The following is a 22,009-nucleotide window of genomic DNA, read 5'->3' as shown; positions in this document are numbered from 1 at the left end:
AATTTACCCAATATAATAGAAATACTTGATATTACTTGACTAGTTTATGGTGGAGTCAAAATTGTTAGGGTACTTAACCCACACATTCCAAAATCTGCAATTGGCACATGCAGGAAAGGCCTTAAAATAAGTGATTTGTATGCTGCTTCCTTTTAAAAAGTTTTTTTATTTTTTATTTTCATTTATAACAAACATTTCAACAAAAATAATCCTTACATATCAAGCCTCAACTTCCCTCCCCCTCTTTCTGTGGTTCCTTAAATTTATTCCCCACCCCTACTGCATATCCCCATTTGTATGCTGCTTCCTTGCTAAGGTAGAAGCACGAAGTGTGGGTAGAAGCACCTCTGTACTAGACAGAAAAATGCAGGTTTATACATATAGGTATCAAACATTCCTATGTGAATTCATTTAAGTGTAAGCACCACAGCTGAATACAGTGGAACTTACTTCTCAGTGAATATGCATAGATTGCACTGACAGAGTCTAGGGGAGTGGGGAGCAAGGCCAAAATTTCTCACACACAGCCCTTGCTCTGCCTTCCCAAAGCTGGCTAAGCTGGGTGCCAGGCTTTGGGATGGAGGCACAAGGGTCTGGCAGGGTCTCAAGAGCCCTCCTACCTCCTTCCCAAAGCTGGGAAAATGCAAACTAGGCTTTGAGAAGGAGCTGTGAGCACTTTAGGACCCTGTCAGAGCCCTTGTGCCTCCTCCCCAGAGCCCAGTGCTTCACTTACCTGGTTTTGGTCTAGGACACAGTAATACATTGAAATGTGAAAATGGCACTCTTTGACATCTAATGGTCAACATCTGTGGTATCAACTGTATCTCACAGTAAACTGATTACTCGTTATGATGGATTCTTAACTCCAAGAAAGCAACATTAATATCACAGATTATGTTTTAAATGAAAACATTTCTCCCTTCCTTAATCACCCTTTTGGCACTTTGTTCTAACTCTGGGTTGTTGCGAGTTAAACGCATTGCTTCAAAGTGCCCTTTTTGAATTCACACACTATTAACTTTGGTGGGCGAGATCAAGTAACAAGAGACATTGGAAAAAACCACGCATGCTGTTCTATGGGGAGCAGTGAAACTTGTGCAGTGCACACTTCTAAAGTTGCCCTGCTGAATTTAGTGGGGCTCACTTCCAAGTCGATGCGCAGGAGACCTCAGCCATTGATTGACAGGCAGACCTAGGGTGATTTCTGCGGCACACAAGGTTGTGCATGTCTGTTTCCTCAGAAGTAGGCACTGCTGAGAGTTCGTTTGGGTTTTACTCCCCGGAGAAATGTCGACAGGATGGCAGCCTGATGTCGCCTGGAACAGATGGGAGGGAAGGAAATGTTGAAAACTGACGTGCAAGTTTTGCTCGGGAAGCAAGCCCACTTGACCTCAGCGGCACTTACCTCTGAGTAAAGGCGCCCGAGGTCGAGTTGCTTTGCTGCGGTTCTCGTGCCCCGCAATCCTAATGCGAAGCGAAGCCCCGCAGGCTGAGTGTGCCTGGCAAGAGCGTCAAGTCAACTCTGAGCAAATGTGTTTAGGATTAAACTGCGCGCGGGACCTGAACCAGTACGATCGCCGGGGGGGGGGGTAGGCCTGGTAACACGCTACTGAATCCGGTGTGGGGAGCTTACTTCGGAGCAAAGAAACACGCAGAGGTCCTTACGTAACACTCCGTATCCAGACTCCCCCCGAGGCGGTGCCTATTCCTATTCCCATGAGCCTCCCTTGCCTCAAAAACCGGATACATTTCCTTGTCTCTATCATACCGCCCCCCCCCCTCGCCGGCCTCCTCGGTCCTCTTTCACCTGCTTTCCTCACTCCCACAGACCCCCCGTATACTTTCCGGAGACGAAGTTCCTTTGGCTCTCTCGGCCCGATTCATGAATCACAGTCGGGGAAGGAGGAGGAGGGAAGGGGGAAACCCCCCCCTCAGCGCCGGAAGTCCTTCTCCGTCCTCTTATTGGCCTATATCCTTATCAGTCAGGAACTGGAGGACCAACAAACTGCCCCCCTCCTCCCCCGCCCCCAGAATTCTTAAAGTTGGGCGGGGTGGGGGGTGGGGAGCCTTACCAAGTTGTCAGCTTGGGCTTTTCTTTCCTCCTCCTGACTCCCTCCCCCCCCCCATCAGCAGTCGCGCGCTCACCTTTGATTGGGTAATGTCAAGGGAATTGAACCTTAGCACCGTTAGAGAGAGAGGCAGGCACCCCCCTCCTCGCTCACAGTACGCAGGCGCGGCTGCCGCCGGCTGCACAAGCTCTTTGCCCACTCGCTCGCCTCTTTCCGAGGAGGGCTCGGCTGCGGGCGGGTCCTAGCGCCGTCCGGCCCGGCCCCTCGAGCGCCGCCCCCGCACGCCCCTCACCGGGGCAGAGCGATGTGCGAGGGCAGCGGGGCTGCTGCTGCTGCTGAGGAGACGGCGGCGGCGACGACGACGACGGGCCCGCCGGGACGGATTAGCCCCCCATGTTTCCCCGAGGAGCCCCAGCGACGGCACAGACTGTGGTGGGGAGCGGCGTCCCGTCCTCTTTGTTGGCTGTGCTGCTGCAGTCCTCGCCCCTGAGGCTCCGGGCGGGGGACGAGGCTTCGAGGAAGGGAGAGTGCCGTGTGGCGGCGGCGCCCGCCGCTGCTGTTGCTGCGAGGGACAGAAAGCGCCCGACGAGCAACCGGAACCAGGAAAACTGCTGGGATTTAATACGGCGGGCTGCGCCGAGGGATGGCGTGTGCCTGAAGGAGGACGGGAGGCTCCGCGAAGAGAGGGAACAAAGTGAGGGGGCCAGAGAGACTCGTCAGGGGCTGCTTCTTGGGGGTCCTCTTTCTTCACCCCCGACCCCTCCGACATTCCCCGTGAGGGGGGACTTTGCTGCTGCTTGAAACTGACCTTGGAGAGAGTTGGGATCTACAAAAACTAGCAACGTTTTCCTTTGGATTTTCCTCCCCCCCCCCACCTCTTTTCCCCCTCTTAAAAACCACATTTTAAGAATACATATCTACAAATATCGTTCCAGGTTGCTAACTTGTAGGTATATTGAATGTAGCTGGCATAAGAGATTTTATTGTATTTATTTGTTTTAAATCCCCACCCCACCCAGACTTGGTGTTTGGGAACTTGCCACTTGAAAACAACCACCACCAGTGCCTTGCTTAGGTATTGGGTGTTGTGTGGCCCTTGCAAACCATGTGTGGACAATCATTTATCTGTGAGAGCATGTAGGAGGGAGACAAAGCATGAACTTAAAAAACGGAGGAGAGTGTTTATTATCACTGTTCACCAGTGACTTTAAATTTTGAAGGTATTAAGGAAGTTGATGGGTAAAATCGGTGGTGTGGGGTTGTTGTTTTTTTTGTAAGATTGTTAAGGCGGTATATTTCCATAAGTTGTGCTAAGGTACCGTCAGTGACTGTGTATGACGTGATCCATCAAAGATCATTTCCTTCTGACTAAAAGTTACCATGGGTGGGTGATGGGAGGGGGGCTTATAGTCAAAAGTTAACCTGGTCTTTCACTATACTGTGTGTTTGCCCTTTGGTGATTAGCTAGCTGAAGGTGGGGTGTGGGTGTCAATTTGGGTGAGGAGATTTCATGATATTATACATTACTCTTCTTTTTCTTACAACATTAAGATCCCAGATGGCCAATTCCCTCAACGGCCGGAACCCAGGTGGCCGAGGAGGAAACCCCCGCAAAGGGCGTATTCTGGGCTTCATTGATGCTATTCAGGATGCAGTTGGCCCCCCCAAGCAAGCAGCTGCTGATCGCAGGACTGTAGAAAAAACTTGGAAATTAATGGATAAAGTGGTGAGTCTGTCAGTTGAGTCCTTGTACCAGAAAATAGTCAAGACTATTTATATGTGTACATGTATGGTCAGATCAGTTTTGTGTCCTTGTTTGGAAAAAGTGAGTGTTTTCACATTTATGGCAGATCCCCATTTAACCTTGGCTCATGTTTTCTCCTTAATACAGATGAGGGGAAAATCCATTTGTTTTAAATGTACCTTTTGATAAGCACAGTTCTTTAAATAGTAGAGATTTGTAGGGTTGTGAATAAGCAGCTTGTTTCCTATGAACCAAATGTTCTTTGGTTCCCCACTGGAGCATGTTGTTACAATATCTTCTTGAAAATGAAACTTCAGTTAAGGTAATCAAGTTGTGAAGCACTCTTACGTTAATCATATGCATGCAGTTCAATTTGCAGTTTAGGGGAATAAAAAAAACCCCTGCTTTCTCTCGTAGGAATGAACAAAACTTAATGGCCTTGGCTTTCAATTTTAATGGTTCCTTAAAATGTATTATGTGATTTCTTGAATAGTTATTGGAGAGCTGTTTACCATGGAGGCATGGTGTACGACTCAAAAATTATCTGTTAACCTGTATTTGAATCGGAATCACTTATTTTGTTAAATATTGCTGTAGAATAGTTAGCACGTTTGGTCATTGCAACTTCTACTAAGTTGTATGCAACATCCCTTTTCTCACTGCAGAAAAATATGGTTCATTACTAAGGCAACAGGACAGATATTTAATTAAGTGTGCAGCATTGGCTATGAGGATGATTGATGGCATTCTTTTTAATCCTTCACAACTGAACAAGCAACATCAGTTGGCATTAAATTCTTAAAACAAAAGAATAGTCTTTACTCATGGGCTTTATGGCTGGTATTTCACCTACAATGAATATATGAAGTTTCTATATAGGTAAAGAATATTATTGCATATAACTAGGTGGAATTCTTACAACTTTGAAGTGAACGTTTATTGAGAGAGCAATAGAACTTTCATTTGTCAAGCAGTAAATGTCTCCATGAAGATGCTTAAATAGCCACAACTGATTCTTAGGCCTTTTACAATTATTATCAAGCCTTAACTTGGAATTCAAGACTAATGTATCGCATAAAAGTCGCACATTTGATTCCTGGTGTTGAAGTCTAGAAATAAACTTCTTTGGAACTCAAGTTCTGATTGTATGTGTTGCCAGCCTAGAGATTTCAGAACAACTTTAAAGGTTACTACTACTGCTAAGACTGGCAGTAATTCAGGCTAAAGTGTGTGCCTGCAATACCTTATCTACCTACCTGATTAGGGCAAGTTACTTTAGTCTCAGTTTAGATATCCTATAGATTTTCCGTAATTTATGCTATGCAAGTTGATCATCAACCCTCTTTTCTTTCTGGAGTTACACTTTTGTGCCTGCTTGATACAGTACAAAATCCATAACATGAGAACTGAGAAAACTGCATTGCTTAGGCTGCAGTTCTATGGACATTACTTGAGACTAACATCTTATACCAGTTCATGTCTACCTTAGAACAGTTCATACTATTTGTCAATTTAGTCCAGTCCTGTCTGCAGTAGCTCTCTAGGCATTTTTCAGGTGGAGTCTTTCACTTCATTTGCTATATAATCCTTCTAACTAGAAATGTCAGGGATCATATCTGAAATATTCTGCATAACAAACATGTGCTCTACCATTGATCTGTGGCCATGCTTTCCAGAGTAGCTCCAGCTGGATTCAGTAGAACTTGAGTAAAAAATGGTTAGAGTTGGGCTGCTCAGTCCGTAACACAAAGCAGACATCTCTACAGATTCTGTGGATCTTTGTTTTGTGACATACATTGAGGCCATGATAATATAGACATTCCTTATTGTGCTGTTTGAGTTCCATGGGTCAGGTTTTTTTTTAATGTATTCAGTTTAAAGATGCAGATATCTTTCTGCTTTTAACATGTTTCTACTAAATTAAGATTTCATTTTTAACATTTCCCTTTTTTTACATTCATGTTACTTCCCAAAAGCCTTCCTGGAGGAAAATGAGGATTTTTTTTAGTTGCCCCTTGTGAACCTAGGTTCATTTATCCCTTGTGCATTGTTTCTATATCTAGCACTGTCACTTCCTCACAGCTTTATCTTGCCAATCTTGCTAACCATATTTATCTGATTTCAATGGGACTGATGTCTCAAGTAAGGTTTTTTTTTAGGTTTATAACTTTAAATAGCAAGCCTCCTTGGCATGCTACCTCTATCCTATTTATATAGCTAAACAAACGTATGATGGAAACAATCACAGTTGTCTGGGATATATGTACAGTTAGTGGTGAAGTAGACTGATTAATTTACTGAATTATACTTGCGTATTTGGTTATAGTAACATCATACTTAAGGTGTTTCTCTGAAGCAGCAACTGTTGCCCCATCCTAAGCACTGATTTGCTGACACTTCAATAGTAGTATGAATGACTAGTATTAACATAGTATCAGTTCATAGAATGGCTAAATGCAGTACTGTAGTTCATTACAGTGGCCCTATCCATACAGCTGTAAGTGAGCCCAGATTTAGTTACAGTACTTGCATCTGTGTGCTGTAGCTGTAATCTAGGAGAACAGGAAGTTGCCTTGTGGGTATAGACAGGTGTGTTCTGAATGGCAAAAAGATACTGTTATTCAGGTCTAAAAATTAATGTATTGTTAAATTGTCTATGTAAGGTTTAATTTGGACATAACTTCTATAATGCCTTATAACTGGCATTCAGTACTATAACACTTGGAATGAAAAATTATTAGCAGTATTCATCAGATGTAGGGATGTAACCTGAGATTTTTTCTCTAAGTGGTATTAGGTCTAAATCTCAGAAAGCTTTCTAATGTTGTTTTCTTGTTTCAGTTACTATGCAAACTGTGAAAGATCTCATTGTTTACATCATTACTGCTTGATTTTTAAAAGCCTTGCTACAATGGCTTGTATCCCTTTAATTTATGGAAGTTCATGAAAGAAAAGTTTCCTCATCCCTCTGTCTTTTCCAGAGGACTCCCCTGCCAACAGTGACAAGGCAATTGTCACAAATTGACTTATTTAACTTAACTTATTTTAGGGCCCAAGCCAATGTTTTTGCCCACGAGAGTATAGGGTCTGTTTTACAGAAGGCTTTAGGAAGTCTAGATGCTATACCTTCCCCCACCCCCCTCTTCCATTGGTTAAGTGTCCTCAGTTGGATCTTAATGTATCCCATTTAAGCTTTTGTCAGTTAATCACATTTTATCTCCAGATTAAATTAAAGTATACCAGACAGGATGATGTCATGATGTTAGAATCCTGTTATTTGTATCTAGAGTTGAGTATTTGGTACTTGTAGTGGAGGAGATGCATTTGAACAAACTCTATTCAGCCATCTTTTGTGTTAGCAGATGGCAAAGGGATGTTTTTTCATAGTTAAAATAAATACTAGATTGTAAAAGCATTTCCAAAATTAAATGCAGCTTATGATTTGATCCTGCAATGCAGTTCCTGCAACAGAATTCTGTGGAGGAAAATACCAGAGACTGCTCAATATGATAAGGTTGTTTTTGTGATTAGAGTCTAACTAGCCCAAGTACAATTATAACACTCAGCCATATAAGAATAAGCCATGGTAACCCTTATTACGCCCCCTCCCCCCTTTGAAAGTTCTATTTTTTTGTTTTGAGTAAGATCATTAGCTTGGTTTGCACAATATGGTAAACAGAACTGTAGCTTCCTGGGGTCACATAAATGCATGGGCTCCCAAATAGGAATTCACAGCCCCTTTGGTCATCTCCAGGACTTTTTGTTGGCACATTGAGCTTAGTAAGTGTTTGGTTTAGTGGGTTTTCCAAACCCAGGCTTGTGTTTAAGCTTTCTCCTAGCTATAGCATGTGCTTAGTGGGGAAAGAGTTTAAGTATACTAACCTGCATCTTCTTTTTATTATTCTTCATTAAATTTGTAGACTGCCCTTCCCTGGGAGATTCCAATGTAAAAATACAAAATGAAAACACGAAATATATAATAAAACAAACCACCACCCCCCACAAACACATTTAAAAGAGCATAGAATGTTAATCAGCCAAAGGCTCAGTGCAGGGAGGAATAAAGTGGCTGTGGCTGCAAGTTTCTCTCTAGGAATCCACATGTTTGTGTGGTCCTGGTAATGGTAAGCTGTAGTTTCACATAGCATGTGTTGCAAATGAAGCCTTTATGCCAAATTTTGGGAAGTTTGGCTTATTCTACCAATGCTTAGTTAAGAAAAGCAGAATCATGTTTGCTCCAAATATAGTTAGATTAAGCTACTCCCCCCCCCCTCCACCACCACTACCTTAGGTAACGGGCACATCAGATTTTACAGAACTGAAAGTGGAAGCTTTTAAACTCCTTCCCATGTGTGTGGCACATGAGGGTAAGGCTTGCCATGGTTCATTTTCAGTCACATAGTGCTAAAGGCTTCTCTGGTTTGGAGCTGTATTTAAAAGCCTGTTATTTATCGTCCAGATGATCTGATAGATAAGCACAAGTTTGTTGCAGATTCTACAAAAAATCACTATACAAATTAAAATGATGGTCTATCTTTTAAATATCTAAATAGTCACTATGCCGTTTTTCTGTATATATTTCACTCCAAGCGTTTCATAACAAAAATGACAGATTATTGTCCATAGCTCTATATTAAAAAGTTTCATAATAAGAGATATGCAATAAAAGTCTTTTAAAACAAGCCATTAATAATTCCTTGCAGGAATGGTGTGATATCCTGTGTCCTAAGAGATGGTAGCACAATCGCTTAAGATGTTAATGCTGTTTTTTGGTGGTGATAGTGGTGGAGATAAACATCCCTAGACAACTTTGGAGGTAGTGTTTGGAACTCTTGGAAGCTACACAAATTATTGTTCATTTCAGTACCTTATTATGTAAGCAGAAGGTAATAGGCATTTTGATTGTGCTGCCTGAATTTGATTGGATTCAGTAAGTTTGTGTCCAGTGCTACGTTCTACATGTCAGACAATATTAATCTATATGGATGGCAAATGTAGAACTGTATAATGTGAAATAAACAAATTGCATACACTTCATAAAGGTAAAGGTAAAGGTACCCCTGCCCGTACGGGCCAGTCGTGTCCGACTCTGGGGTTGCGCGCCCATCTCGCTTAAGAGGCCGGGGGCCAGCGCTGTCCGAAGACACTTCCGGGTCACGTGGCCAGCGTGACAAGCTGCATCTCGCGAGCCAGCGCAGCACACGGAAACGCCGTTTACCTTCCCACTAGTAAGCGGTCCCTATTTATCTACTTGCACCCGGGGGTGCTTTCGAACTGCTAGGTTGGCAGGTGCTGGGACCGAGCAACGGGAGCGCACCCCGCCGCGGGGATTCGAACCGCCGACCTGACGATCGGCAAGTCCTAGGCGCTGAGGTTTTACCCACAGCGCCACCCGCGTCCCTGTTATACACTTCATAGGAGAAGCTAATTACAGTTTGAAAAGCCACTTGGATGTTTTGCTTGTTTATTTAAAATATTTATATCCTGCATTTCTGCTTGACATCTGGCCTCCAGGCTGGATGACAATAAAAGAAAGCTAACACACAGTGTAAGAATAGGGGATGGCTACAGCTCAGTGGTAGAGCATCTGCTTTGCACACAGAATTCCTGGTTCTATCCCTGGCCTTTCCAGGTAGGGTTCAGAATACCCCCTGACTGAAAGACTGAAGAGCTATCTAGATAGAACTAGATAAACCCAACATTTGAAACTCCCATTGTTCTAGGCGCGTTTTGCGACCGGGAATTTCATAAATGCGAGCAGTTTCTGAGTTCAGGGTGCAGTACTGCGCCTAAGATTGCCACTGTTACTTGGAAGTAAATCCCAACCAAGTTCAGTGGGGCTTCCTCCCAAGTAAAACGTGCATGGATTGGGGACCTAAAAACTTTCTTTTCTTTTAAACCCAACATGTTTTGTTTAGGTTTAAGTTGTCTTGTTTAATGTACTTTTAATGTATGATGTGCTCTTAATTTGAAATACAATAGCCAGTTATCTACCTCACACTCTCACAAATTTTGGAGTGGGATCATTGGAGGACCCTTAAATCTTAGGTTTGCGAACTGAACACTCAAGGTGGGTGTCTCTGCCATCAGTTGTAGAGGCCTTTAATATGTGTTCATTTTGGTGCCAAAAAGATCTATTTATATGAAGGAAAGGGAGTGTAGGGAGAATCCAGGGCTTGTCTGCAGAGTGGAAGGAAAGGAGGACCTTTTTCTGCCTCCCCACTTCCAGCCTCTTAAGAATATTAGGGGGGCAGGCAGGGGAAGCATGGCTTTGTTTTTTGAAGTCTTCAGATGAGGACTAGACCATGTGAAAAATGAACATAAGATTTTAGCTGCAGTTAATTCATTTTCAGCTTTGTATTCTTGTTATAAAAAAGTGCACCTAGACATTCTGTTGTTGAGCCCATAACCTAGGTTTAAGGTGCCATTTAGCTCCTAGCTTTCATATCTCAGTTTCTGAACTGGATAGACCAATGATTTGACTAGGGTATGATGTAAAATATCCAATCCCACCGTGCTCAGATATTGTTGCTGCTGCTGATTCCAGTAGGAAACTATGTTTCCACTGTGGACACTACAGAATATTTAAAGAAGAGTAGCTGGAGGAGTTGTGTGTTCAAATTTCACACTTAAAAGTTAGAATGGAGCTCTGAGAGTGTATTATCTATGACTGGGTTGCTGCTCAGTATTTTGTTAGTAGATGAAGTAAGTGCTTCAGTCGTTTACATTTTTTCCAGCAATGACTTAGCATTTTCAGTTTGAGATGGAGTTAGCCCTTTGGAAGAATGGTTTAAGGTAGAATGCTTCAGAGGTGCTATTATTACTATTATTATTAGTGTAAGGTGGCACATGCACTCCCCTCCAGCTCCATTTAACACTGTGAGGTAAGTTAGGCTGAGAGATATTGTGAGTGGCTCAAGGTTACCCAGTGGGCTTTGTGGCTCTGTGGGGATTTGCACCTTGGTTCCCCACTCTAACCACTACACCACACTGGCCTGGGACAAAGATCTCATAGAAGCCTGGTCAGGCACTCTCAATCCTCATAATGTCTGAAGCAGGTCTTGCAGCTTCAAATATTGTGGTTCTTCTCCCTCAAAAGCTCAATATTGTAATTTCACAGAACCAGATATTTGACCCTTGCTAACATTTTAACTGGCCAAATATTTATTTCCTGCATAATTTTGATGTAGTCAGGAAAATATTTATCACTTGTTGCATGCATGTTGTTGTTTAATTGCATATTACTTAAAGCACTAGGCACTTACTAGAAAAGAAATATCCAACCAGTAAAAGTTAATGAACACTTACTACCAGAATAAATGTTTCCTCAGTTTGGAGCATGTTTTGTAATTGGTAACTAAGTTACAGTTGAATGGGTCAGTTTTTTTATTGCAATAGCTGATGACTTCTTGCTTATTGTTAACGCATATATGTTAATGCATATATTTGTCATGTTGGACCATCCTCATAGGACAGGCATAGGTAATCTCTGGCCCTACAGATGTTTGGGACTACAATTTCCATCATCCCTGACCACTGGTCCTGTTAGCTAGGGATGATGGGAATTGTAGTCCCAAACATCTGGGGGGGCAGAGTTTGCCTATGCCTGTCATAGGATGTAGAATTAACAGTGGTGTTTTATATATATTCCCCCTTTCATCTTAAGTCTTGATTTCAGTAGTTTTCTATTTATGCATTCCTGCTGTTGATAGCTTTTCACATGTTTATATCACTAAAATCTTTATTGAAGTTTATGTCAGCAATGGATAGCATCCAGCATTGTTGCATCTTGAATGAAGAGCTGAACTTGTATGAGTACAACTCTCATTCCGTGAATGGTAGCTCCTTTCCTTCATAGTGTGACATCATCAGCTGTTGCCTCATAAATATACTTAGTCATGCCGGTAGTGAAAACAATGTTAAAAGACTGCTAAATTCCCCCCCTAAATTTTCATGTCATTAACCTGGCATCAGTTATGTGTTCTGTAGTTCTTTTACTTCACTTGATATACAACTCATTGGTCTTGGACACTGCTTCCAATTGTTGCTTGGGATTTATATTTTTCAGTCTTATTTAAATGTTTCATCTTGTCAACTCCATTCACTTTGACAACTTGAATCAGTTCCGAGGTAACAGGAAATCGTTTCCCAGTATAAGAATAAGCTGCAGTGGGCATTGGGTTCACATGCACTCCTCTTCTTTTCTTTCATGTCCACCAAGAAATAGAAAGCATTTGTTCTTGATTTTGAACTAGCCATATTTCCATGTGACATCTGAACCAGGATCAAACCATGTTTTCGGCCCCCCAAGTTTGGACATCATGTGGTATTCTTAGTTTTCCAATCAAGATTGGGTTTCCTTGCAGGAATGAAAGAAGAGGTGGGAGGAGGGAGTGTGAAAGCTGTTGTTTTCCTCTACGTTTGAAATTAGGTATTTTATGTTCTTCAATGCTACAAATGTCTGCAGCGCATTCCTGACCAAATGGTTCTTGTTTCATCAGCAAAGCTAGGATTGCTTGGGACAATATACAATGTGTTGGCTTAAATATATGCTTCCAGATGCTGTCTTTGATATACAATAAAGTTTTATCCATTTAGATAATTTATCATTCACATGAAATTTAATTGTTCTTTGGTTCTAGGTGAGACTGTGTCAGAACCCCAAGCTTCAGTTGAAAAACAGCCCACCTTATATACTTGACATTTTACCAGATACCTATCAACACTTGCGACTTATATTGAGCAAGTATGACGACAACCAGAAACTTGCACAGCTCAGTGAAAATGAATATTTTAAAATCTATATTGACAGTCTCATGAAAAAATCAAAACGGGCTATAAGACTTTTTAAAGAGGGGAAAGAGAGGATGTATGAAGAGCAATCACAGGACAGGTAAGAAAACTTTGTTTGGCCAATTGGTCATGGCCAATTCTAGCACAACTTTATTTGTATATTTCAGCAGTATTTGGATACTTAACTATTTAAGGACATAATGTTTATTTTCTGAAAACAGTGACCTGAAGGTCAACTAGTAACTATTGCATTTTTTAAATTTCTATAGTATTCATAACTTTTAAGTGAACTTTTGATGCAACTGTTTTCTTATGAAGTCTTACTTTTTATGTACAGTTCATATTGTATAGGAATATAGCCTCTTTAGAGTGCCAGAGTTGGAGGTTTGCTTTCATGACGCCTTACACTAACAGCAGGGTTACCAATCTTTTTGGGCCTATGGGCATATATGCAAACTGGAGAAACAGCTATGGGTTCAAACACACTCTGCAATCAAGTGTACACTGCACCCTATTCTAATGGTTTCAATAGAATGCATATTCAAGTCTAATTTCAGTGCGGAGAGGGACCTTGAGGATACCAGGAAGGACTCTTGGGTGCATCTCTCCCTTTGGGAACCATGTTGGTGACCCTGCTTATTTATTTAGAAATTTGAAAGTGGAATGGAGGTAGTTCCATTCAGTATTTATGTAAAATAGTTTTGGAGATGCTTTGTGGCCAATGTGAGTTTGGTGCTGGATTTGTCAGCACTTCCAAAATATTAATGTGACACTTGTTTTCCTGGTTTCATGAAGTAAGGTGTTGGTGACAATGATCATACTTAATAATAAGCCAATCATTCTGGCTTATCATGGTTTCTTGTGAACAAGCAGCATATTGAGATACATAGCCCCAACATTCTTTCTCTGTTGTAGAAAACCAGGAAGCCTTAGCTTCCCATTATATCTGAACCAGAAATTATGGTTTGTTGTATAATTGGCAAGCCAGTAACAACCAAGGCTTAGGGATTGCTATCATGGATAGTTAGTGAAAAAAACATGATTCCTGGTTTTGAGAGTAACAGGAAGCTAAGGTTTCTTAGTTTATCCCACTCCAGGGCAGGAGCAATTCTACAGTGTTCATGGTACACCGAAAAATCTGACTTAATCACTGTTGCAAACACACACAGTTAAAAGTACTTATTGGACATTTTTTTATTTCTGATTTTATTTGTTCATCTTTCATGTCCTTTGTGGCCTGTAGAGATCCTGCCAAAGTTGTGTCATGGAGCTTAACATTTATTTAAAAGACTAGGCATTAATACTAGGTATTTTAGTCTTGAATCCTAGTGGCAAGAAAAGCTACTTCATATATTGATTTGAGTGAAATTATTTTCTGAGCAAGTTAAGTTTTGTATGTGCTTGAGAAAGTAGCAGGAAAGAATATAATAATTAAGAATGTTGCTTTGTGAAGGAATCATGCAAGAGTGAAGGGACATGGATGTTAAGCATGGGTGGAAGATTCAAATGGAAATTAATGTCTCAAAGTTTTTTAAACTATGGAAAGGGTGTTCTTCATTTCTGACTTAAAACAAATGCACCCATAAAGAGTTTATGTGTAATGGAGCATTTGTGAACTTTTGAGTGTGTGTTAAAGAGCATAGTAAAATAGTAGTGCTTATGATACTCTTTCATTCTCAAAGTGTGGTTCTGTTGTTGACTTTAATAGGCCAAGCTGCAAATAGCAAGTTAGTCATGCTACTTTGCATTTGACAGGGACATTCCTCCTCCTCCCCTTTCTTTATAAAATGCTTACACAGTTTGTAGATCCCATGTAATGTCAGATGCAGGGGAAAACGTCACTTCAAAACACAGGTTTAAGTTTTTCTATAATAACTGTGGCTAGCACCATGTGGTGTTGCATTTGAATGTATGCATCATTGAGTGATGCAAAGTAAAATTCAAATGGAAATAGATGATGTAGGTTGCTATCCGAAACATACTTAGTAGGGAATAAATCCCATTGAATCCAGACTTACTTCTCGCTAAACTTGCATTGGATTGTACTTCTTATAAATCCAGCTTTGGGAAACAACAAGAGCCAGGTAATAAGCATTCTCAGTGAACCTGGACATTTACAGATGTAAAAAAAACAACAACCTTAAGTTCTGCTGCCACCGCAACCCAACCTAATGAAATCTAAGGATGCTCAGTGTCTTGCTGGAGTGGGGGTGGAAAATCAAGAAAGAGGAGGAACGAAATGGAGTACAGGCAACTACCCATTTGTTTGGGGGTTCCATTCCGAGGCACCGTGCGCATCAGTGGGATGCGCTTAAGCCCGTCCTATTCTATCCTGCTTCCTTTTCATGGCAAAAACAGTGTGCAAAAGAGTTCATATGCGTGCCAAACGCATGCAATTGGGTAAGTGGCCTGTATCTTGAAAGAGGAAGTGATTGCCCGGCATGAACACTGAAAGGGAACACTGTGTATATTTATTTGCAAGTCCCACTTCTGCCTCCATATTAGAGAGCAACTACGAAAACCAAGAAGCAGTGGAAACATAAGTGAGTAGTATACTGATCTGGGTCTTCAGTTTCTTTGAGAGAGGGTAGATGAACACTGTCTTCTTCATGATGAAGGACCTCTTCTTACTCAATGTTAGTGACTCAGTTCAGATGTAACAACATACCATGGGTGAGCTGGCACATGCTCAGGCAAGCTTGCTCCCCCTTATTTGTGTTCAGTAGGAGGAGTTTTGAAGTTTCCTAGCTTATTAATAAAATTGGTTGAATAAATTACCATTTGCCACTTGAAAACAGCAAGAAACTACAGTTTGTTACTGTTAGTGAAAGCTTTGATCTTTGTCCCTTGCATACAAAGGGGGAGGGGAAGACACATTTACTTGAGGCTTGTGCTAGGTTCTTGCATCTGAACTGGACCACTGACATACATAACTAGAAGCATGAGGCCCTCCATTTATATTCATGTAACAAACTGTGGTTGGCTTGTTATGTCTGAACTTCGCCAGTGATTCTCAGCTTACTTCCTGTTGTCACGCAAATCATTTTCCTGTTAAAGCAAACAGGGTAATGTTTTTAAAACATTTTAAAAAATGTTTTTAAAATAGGTATGGCTAATCCTTTGTGAACTTTACAGTTCATGGCAAAGGAGAGCTCAAACTGGTGAATAAATATCCCTAAGCTGTGTTTAGTTGTAACTTAATGTTGCTTATTTGAACAGTTTTTCAGAACAGAATGTCTTAATTAGAAATATGAAAGCCTGGTAGATTTTTTTTTAAAAGAGGAAGTACTTTGAAGTGGCACATTGCTGTCTTTTTCAGAAATATATTCTGGCAGTCTATGACAAAAACAAATCAAAACCTCCTTAAGTCCAGGCATACTGCAGTGATGAAGTTATTGCCTGAGTGTTTTATGTGCATTCTAATGTTAAAATGTACTTCTTAAAATTGCTAATTTAAGCATATTTAGTTGCTGTTAAAGAGTTTGATAAAAGAGAGAATAGGAAATGATTCATATCTGAAAACATGGAGGCCAGCCAATTCAGCTGACAATCCCACAAAATCCCTGGTTGATCTGTGGAATGGGAAGATGACCTGGATTGGTTGATAGGATCACTCCCAAGTGCCCCTGCTCATTGTATTGCACTCTGTTCCTTGGTTATTTAATGAAATGCTTAGGAAGAGGACTAAAACAGCAATGAAGGAACACACAGGTGATTATACAAGCTTTTAACCATTGCCTGGATACCGTGATGGACTGTAGATGGCTAACAGGTGGAAGCTCAATCTAGACAAGAGAGAGGTATTGATGGCCAGTAGACAAGTTGATCTGGATTGGGAGTACATACTGTTCTGGATGGAGTGGCATTCCCTGTAGAGGATCAGGTTTGCAGTTTGGCTGTGCCTCTGGAAGCCCAGGTGAATGCTGTAGCCAGGAGTGCTTTTGTTCTGCTTTGGCTATTGTGCCCATTACAGCTACACCCTTTCTTGGAGAAGACAGATCTGGTCATAATGTTGCATGCCTTGGCCATTTCCAGATGTTACTATTGCAGTGAGTTCTGGATGTGCCTTTGAGAAGTGTTAAAAAACTGTGGCTGATGCAATGCGTAGTGGCTCAGATTCTTCCTAGTATATGTTTCTCAGATCATGTTGGGGGTGTTGTTGGTTTGCTTTTGTTTTTATTATGTATTTTGGTGTCATCATTTTGTCAAAATTTCCTGAGTGTGTGTTAATCCAGGACAGGGGACTTGTGGCCCTCCAGTTTTGGGGATCTAGGCAGCATGATCAATCGTCACATCTGAAGGATCACATTTCTCCATCCTTGTCCCAGAGAAGCTGTTTGCATGCTGCCTTAACATTAGAGTAGACACAGATTTTATTTGAAATATGAAAAGGAAGCAACATCCTGATGGTATTGATCTTTTACTTTTAATCCTATTAATTAATACTCTGTGAAGAATGAACAGTAATGGCTTTCAGAGCTTCATAATAAAATCAGTGCTGATCAGAGACATTTAGTGATATAGTTTGTTGTTGACTCAGTTGGTATCCAGATGAGAGGGTGTCGCCTATACAGTAAATGTTTGCATTATCCCTGTTGTTCATGTAGCCCAAACTATATTTTTCCTTTTTAAAAGCACCACATTGTTTGCAAGCAGTGATCCTTCTGATGCCAAATAGTGTGTAATCTGGTTATGTTACAACCTGCCTAATCATTGTTCTATGATAAGAGCAATAAATAATAATGTGCTTGTGGAGTTAAACCCTTTCCCCTCCAAGTTAGCTATTAAGATTACCAGTTAACTACTGTTTTTGCAGTGCAGAAGCAATGAGCTGGTGCCGTTTATGAATAAAATCACTAGGTCTAGTTCCTTCTCTCAGTGATTAGAACAGTAAATGCTTTAAGGTCTGCAGTGCAAATAATCACCAACAGTGCCTCCTCTAAAGCCCCTTAAGCTAATCAAAATGTATCCAATCTTCAATTAAACTTAATAAATGAGTGTTGCTTTTATGTTTCAGAGCTGTTGATAACATTTGGATTGGGAGAACCTTAAAGATAGGCAGCATAAATTAAATACATTAAGTCAGTCTTACTGCTAAGAACTTAATGATTTTCTTTTTCCTGTCCCTGCTCACCCCACCCCACTTTCTGTACTGTATCTGTATGGAATATATGCATTCCTTTTATGGTTAGCATTGTAGAATTGTAGAGTTAGAAGAGACCCCAAGGGTCATCTAGTCCAACCCCCTGCATTGCAGGAATCTCAACTCAAGCACACATGACAGGTGGCCATCCAACTTCTGCTTAAAGGAGAGTCCATCACCATTCCACTGTCAAGCAGCTTGTGCTTAGATTTTTCTCCCTAATACTATATGCTGAGATACTAATAAGATAAGCATAAGCAAGGCAACCAACCCCCACTCCCATTAGATATAAACCTGCTGTTGCATCTGTATGGGGAATTTTTTTAGTTTCTCTTCTGTAGGGAAACTCAGCAAAATGGTCTATCCTATAGCTTTTTGTTTAGGTTTCTGTTGAACACAAAAGGCTGGAAATGTGCTGTGTGTGGTGTTCCACATGCACACCGTGAATTATATTCGTCAAGTTGTGAGGAGCTGCAGCTGGAAAGGAAAACTGGCAGTTATCCCATAGGTACACACAAGTGCTTCCATACAAGTGTAGGGCTCTTTGGATCCTGGTCCAATTTAAAACATTATTGAGGAATTTGCCGTATGTGTGTACAGTGGTATCTCGGGTTAAGTACTTAATTCGTTCCGGAGGTCCGTTCTTAACCTGAAACTGTACTTACCCTGAAGCACCACTTTAGCTAATGGGGCCTCCTGCTGCCACCGTGCCGCCGGAGCACAATTTCTGTTCTTATCCTGAAGCAAAGTTCTTAACCTGAAGCACTATTTCTGGCTTAGTGGAGTGTGTAACCTGAAGCGTATGTAACCCGAGGTACCACTGTATAGAATTGGCCTTTCATTGCATGTAGAGATCTGAACATTTTGCTCCCTTTGATAGCATAGCAGCACAATTACGTGCATGTCTCAGAAGAAACTCTCATTTAGTGCAGTAGGACTTAGTCCCAGGTAAGTCCCTTGAATTCAGTGGGTTCTTTAAAGATAGATATATTTAAAATAACAATAAAATAATAAACTGAAAAACCTTGCCTAGAACAAATTAGTGGAATGTATTTGGGTCTTAGCAGTATAGACCTGTAGTGTGAAGATAAGTGTATCAAGCCTATACAGGTTTCTGAAATCTTAAGCTGGAAAAGTGACGCTGTTGGAAGCAACTCCACTGCAGGTAAATGATAGGCAGGAATGGCTTAGCAAAATGCAAATTCAGCAGTAGCAGCGTTTTGAACAAATGAAGAGTGTGAGCATTCTGCAGGCCCACAGAATATTTTTTCATAGACATATAATTTGTGGTTGGACATGGGATTCCTACTGCAGTGGAATTTCTAATTACCTGCATACATTTCTTGTAGCTTTTTCTCTAGTCGTTATTTCTTCCATCTTAAGCATCTGATGTAACTCATTTATACACGCTATTTGTGGGCTTTTGAATCTGAGGAAAGAGTGTTAGGGAATATAATGCACTGCAGCTTTCAGAAGAAAAATGGTCATACTGACTTAAATTATTGGTAGCATATTGCAGCTTACACATCTTTCACTTGAGTTCTGGTATAGTTTGCCCTTTCAACAGTAGACACTATGCCTTGTGAGTTTGAAGACTCGTATCTGAACCATTTTCATAATACTGTAGTCAGGAAATCAAGATGTTGGGAACTGCTTAGTAAGCTGTGTTGGCTCTGGCACTGTGAATACATAGATACTCTTGGTAAATGGGATATATAGATATTCCTCCCAAACAAACGTAGTGCTTGGGAAATTTTGTTTTTGACATGTTTGCTTTGGAATAGAAGAAGAAGAAGTTTATATGAAGATTAGTGAAATGGAAATAAAGCAAGTGCCTTATTCACAGCTTTTATCATGATTTGCAAAAGTGGAATATTTGTTGTGTATGAATATTTAAAGTTGGTAGGCAGTCTCAAGTAGCACATCATTTAACAATCAAGCGAAATACTTTTGCAGCATGTAGACCTGTGTCTGATTATTTCCTTGTATGACTAATGCCCACAGTTAAACAAGTTGCAGTCTATTGATAATAGATTTCCTGTCTTATTTCCTGTGATTATTTGAGAAGAAGGTGAGTGGCTCAGAGGTAGTGGCTTGTACTAGCCAATTACAATTTGACATGCTAAGAGACCAAATGGCCAGCAATGTTACCGTGCTGAATGCTTGCGCTGAGTTTGGATTATCTAGTTGTATGACTCATACCAATACCTTAATGAAAATGCCCATAGCCTCATGGGGAGATCAGGCCTTCTCTCCAGTCTTACATTGAGTAATATGGCTTATAAGAAATTAGTGTTGTGAAAAGTTGTGTGGGAGATTCTGTATCTGTAAAAAAAGGTTCCATAATGTGAGCAAGATGCTTGAGCAACAAAGTGGGGATTCAGTCTTGAGAAGGAGAGTGTAGGAGGGTTTTCCTTTCAGCTTTATGAAAAGAAACAAAACTACTATTTTCCACTTTAATCAGTGCTACAAGCTCATTACTGAAGAGCAGTATTCAACAAGATGCTTATGATGAAAGGAAAACTTGCTCTATTATTTCCTTTCACTTTTGAAGACTTCAGAATGATATTACGAAAAGACAGAGCACTTCATATGTGTGAAGATGGAAAACATACAGGTGAAAATAATAAAGAATAGTGGGATTTTGGTCCTGAAATAGCTTTGTAAGACATATGTGCCTTTCATGATATATAGATCAAAATACTGAGTTGTAATAAGAACCCATTATTTTATTAGAAAGTTAAATGTAATCTGTAGTACTTATTTTATACAAACACACACACAAAATTTAGACAGGCACTATCTCCGATGGTATTTTGGTACCTCCTTAAAATATATTTATTAAACTAGACTTTTGCAGTTAGATAATTCTGTTTCTGTTCTTTTTGCTTCTGCCTCATTGCAGCTACATTTTATTTTATTAGTATTAATTTGTATCCTGTCTTTCCACTCAAAGGAGCCCAGGGAAGGAAGCAAACACCAAAATGATAAAACAATGCAATTTAAAATAAAATTAAAACATATTTGAAAACATATAGAACATATAAAAAATATAAAAACATTTAAATACAATTGCATACTCAGTGCATGATTCAGGATTGCTGACACATGATCCCATAAGGCTGACCCACTTACCAACCAAGCAGTCATATTCTGCACTAGCTGCAGCCTCCAGACTTTCAGGCCAGCCCCACAAAAGAGTACATTACAGTAATCTAAGCAGGTCACCAGAGCATGGACAACTGAAGTCCCATCTATTCCAGTCTAGAATAGCTGTAGCTCTCAAACCTGCCTAAGCTAGAGGATAGTAACTCTGGGCCACAGAAGTTACTTGAGAATCCATTGACAGGTTAGGAGAGGGTGAGAAGAAAAACTGGCCTTTTTGTCCCTCCTGGGATTCCCCACTCTACCCTATGAATTCCAGACTGGCTTGTGTATTGAACATGAACCCTTTTATTGAAGGTTTGAACACACAGGGACGTTTTGTTGCAGACACCTTATTTAAAGTATTTTAAAGGTATTTATTCATGTATGTTGGTGCTCTCCTCCTTCCTGCCCACAGTATATTATTTCAGGTTGTGGTTGTAGTAGGGTGAAATAAAATGATTTAATTGGTCAGTACAGAGCACAAACAACACCTGACTGAGGGGAGAAGGGAGGATAGATGTGAGTCCCATCCTGACCAGAGCTGGAGTCTGGGAAGAAGGTATTTAAAGAGAACCTGTTACAGTATATTTGTCAATTCAACCAAGTTAAAGTCTGCTTCAAAAGCTAAGCTGCAAACACCAGGACTAAAGGAAAGTGATTGCATGCTGAAAGCTGTTGCCCCTAGATGTGTCTTCTCTGTAGGCTAGTGCAGGTTCCTTGAATTGCATCCAGTATACAGTGGTGCCTTGGTTTAAGAACAGTCCTGTTTATGAATGATTTGGTTTACAAACTCCACAAAACCAGAAATAGTGTCCCGGTTTGCACACTTTACCTCGGTCTAAGAATGGAATCCGAATAGTGGAAGGGCACCAGCAGGAGGCCTCATTAGGGAAACTGCACCTTGGTTTAAGAACGGTTTTGGTTTAAGAATGGACTTCCAGAACAGATTAAGTTTGTAAACCGAGGTGCCACTGTACTTTATTGGCATATTAAGGTTATGTGTTGCTAAAATGCATTACATAGACATGAATATTAAAGATAGGTATCAAGAGCTGTGTTGAAGCTGAATAACTGCCCCCCTTTGATTTCTGGGCAAACAGGTTCGGGGGCGAG

The 22,009-nt window shown here is 40.8% G+C and overlaps 1 protein-coding gene and 1 long non-coding RNA gene across 6 annotated transcripts in view; one reads left to right on the top strand and one right to left on the bottom strand.

Annotated features, from left to right (window-relative positions):
* Window positions 1-530: 530 nt before the first annotated feature.
* LOC128412831 (uncharacterized) lies at window positions 531-2,253 on the bottom strand. The gene is made up of 3 exons (XR_008330165.1): window positions 2,146-2,253; window positions 1,406-1,499; window positions 531-1,316 (listed from the first exon to the last, which is right to left on the bottom strand). It is a non-coding gene; the product is annotated as an uncharacterized LOC128412831 (long non-coding RNA).
* Window positions 2,254-2,362: 109 nt separating this feature from the next.
* Window positions 2,363-22,009, top strand: part of CBLB (Cbl proto-oncogene B) — a 62,928-nt gene continuing 43,281 nt past the window's right edge. The window contains exons 1-3 of one of the 5 annotated variants that reach the window (XM_053386250.1): window positions 2,363-3,015; window positions 3,621-3,795; window positions 12,456-12,706. In XM_053386250.1, the coding sequence (XP_053242225.1) occupies window positions 3,628-3,795; window positions 12,456-12,706 (419 nt within the window). In that variant the 5' untranslated portion in view covers window positions 2,363-3,015; window positions 3,621-3,627. Of the gene's footprint in view, window positions 3,020-3,620; window positions 3,796-12,455; window positions 12,707-22,009 lie in introns of those variants that run through there. The other 4 variants (XM_053386248.1, XM_053386253.1, XM_053386249.1 and 1 more) reach the window with 4 other exon arrangements.

This window comes from Podarcis raffonei, chromosome 4, assembly GCF_027172205.1.
Source record: "Podarcis raffonei isolate rPodRaf1 chromosome 4, rPodRaf1.pri, whole genome shotgun sequence".
Lineage (NCBI taxonomy): Eukaryota > Metazoa > Chordata > Lepidosauria > Squamata > Lacertidae > Podarcis > Podarcis raffonei.
Note: the sequence above shows the minus strand (reverse complement) of the source record. Positions and strands in the feature narration are given on the sequence as shown.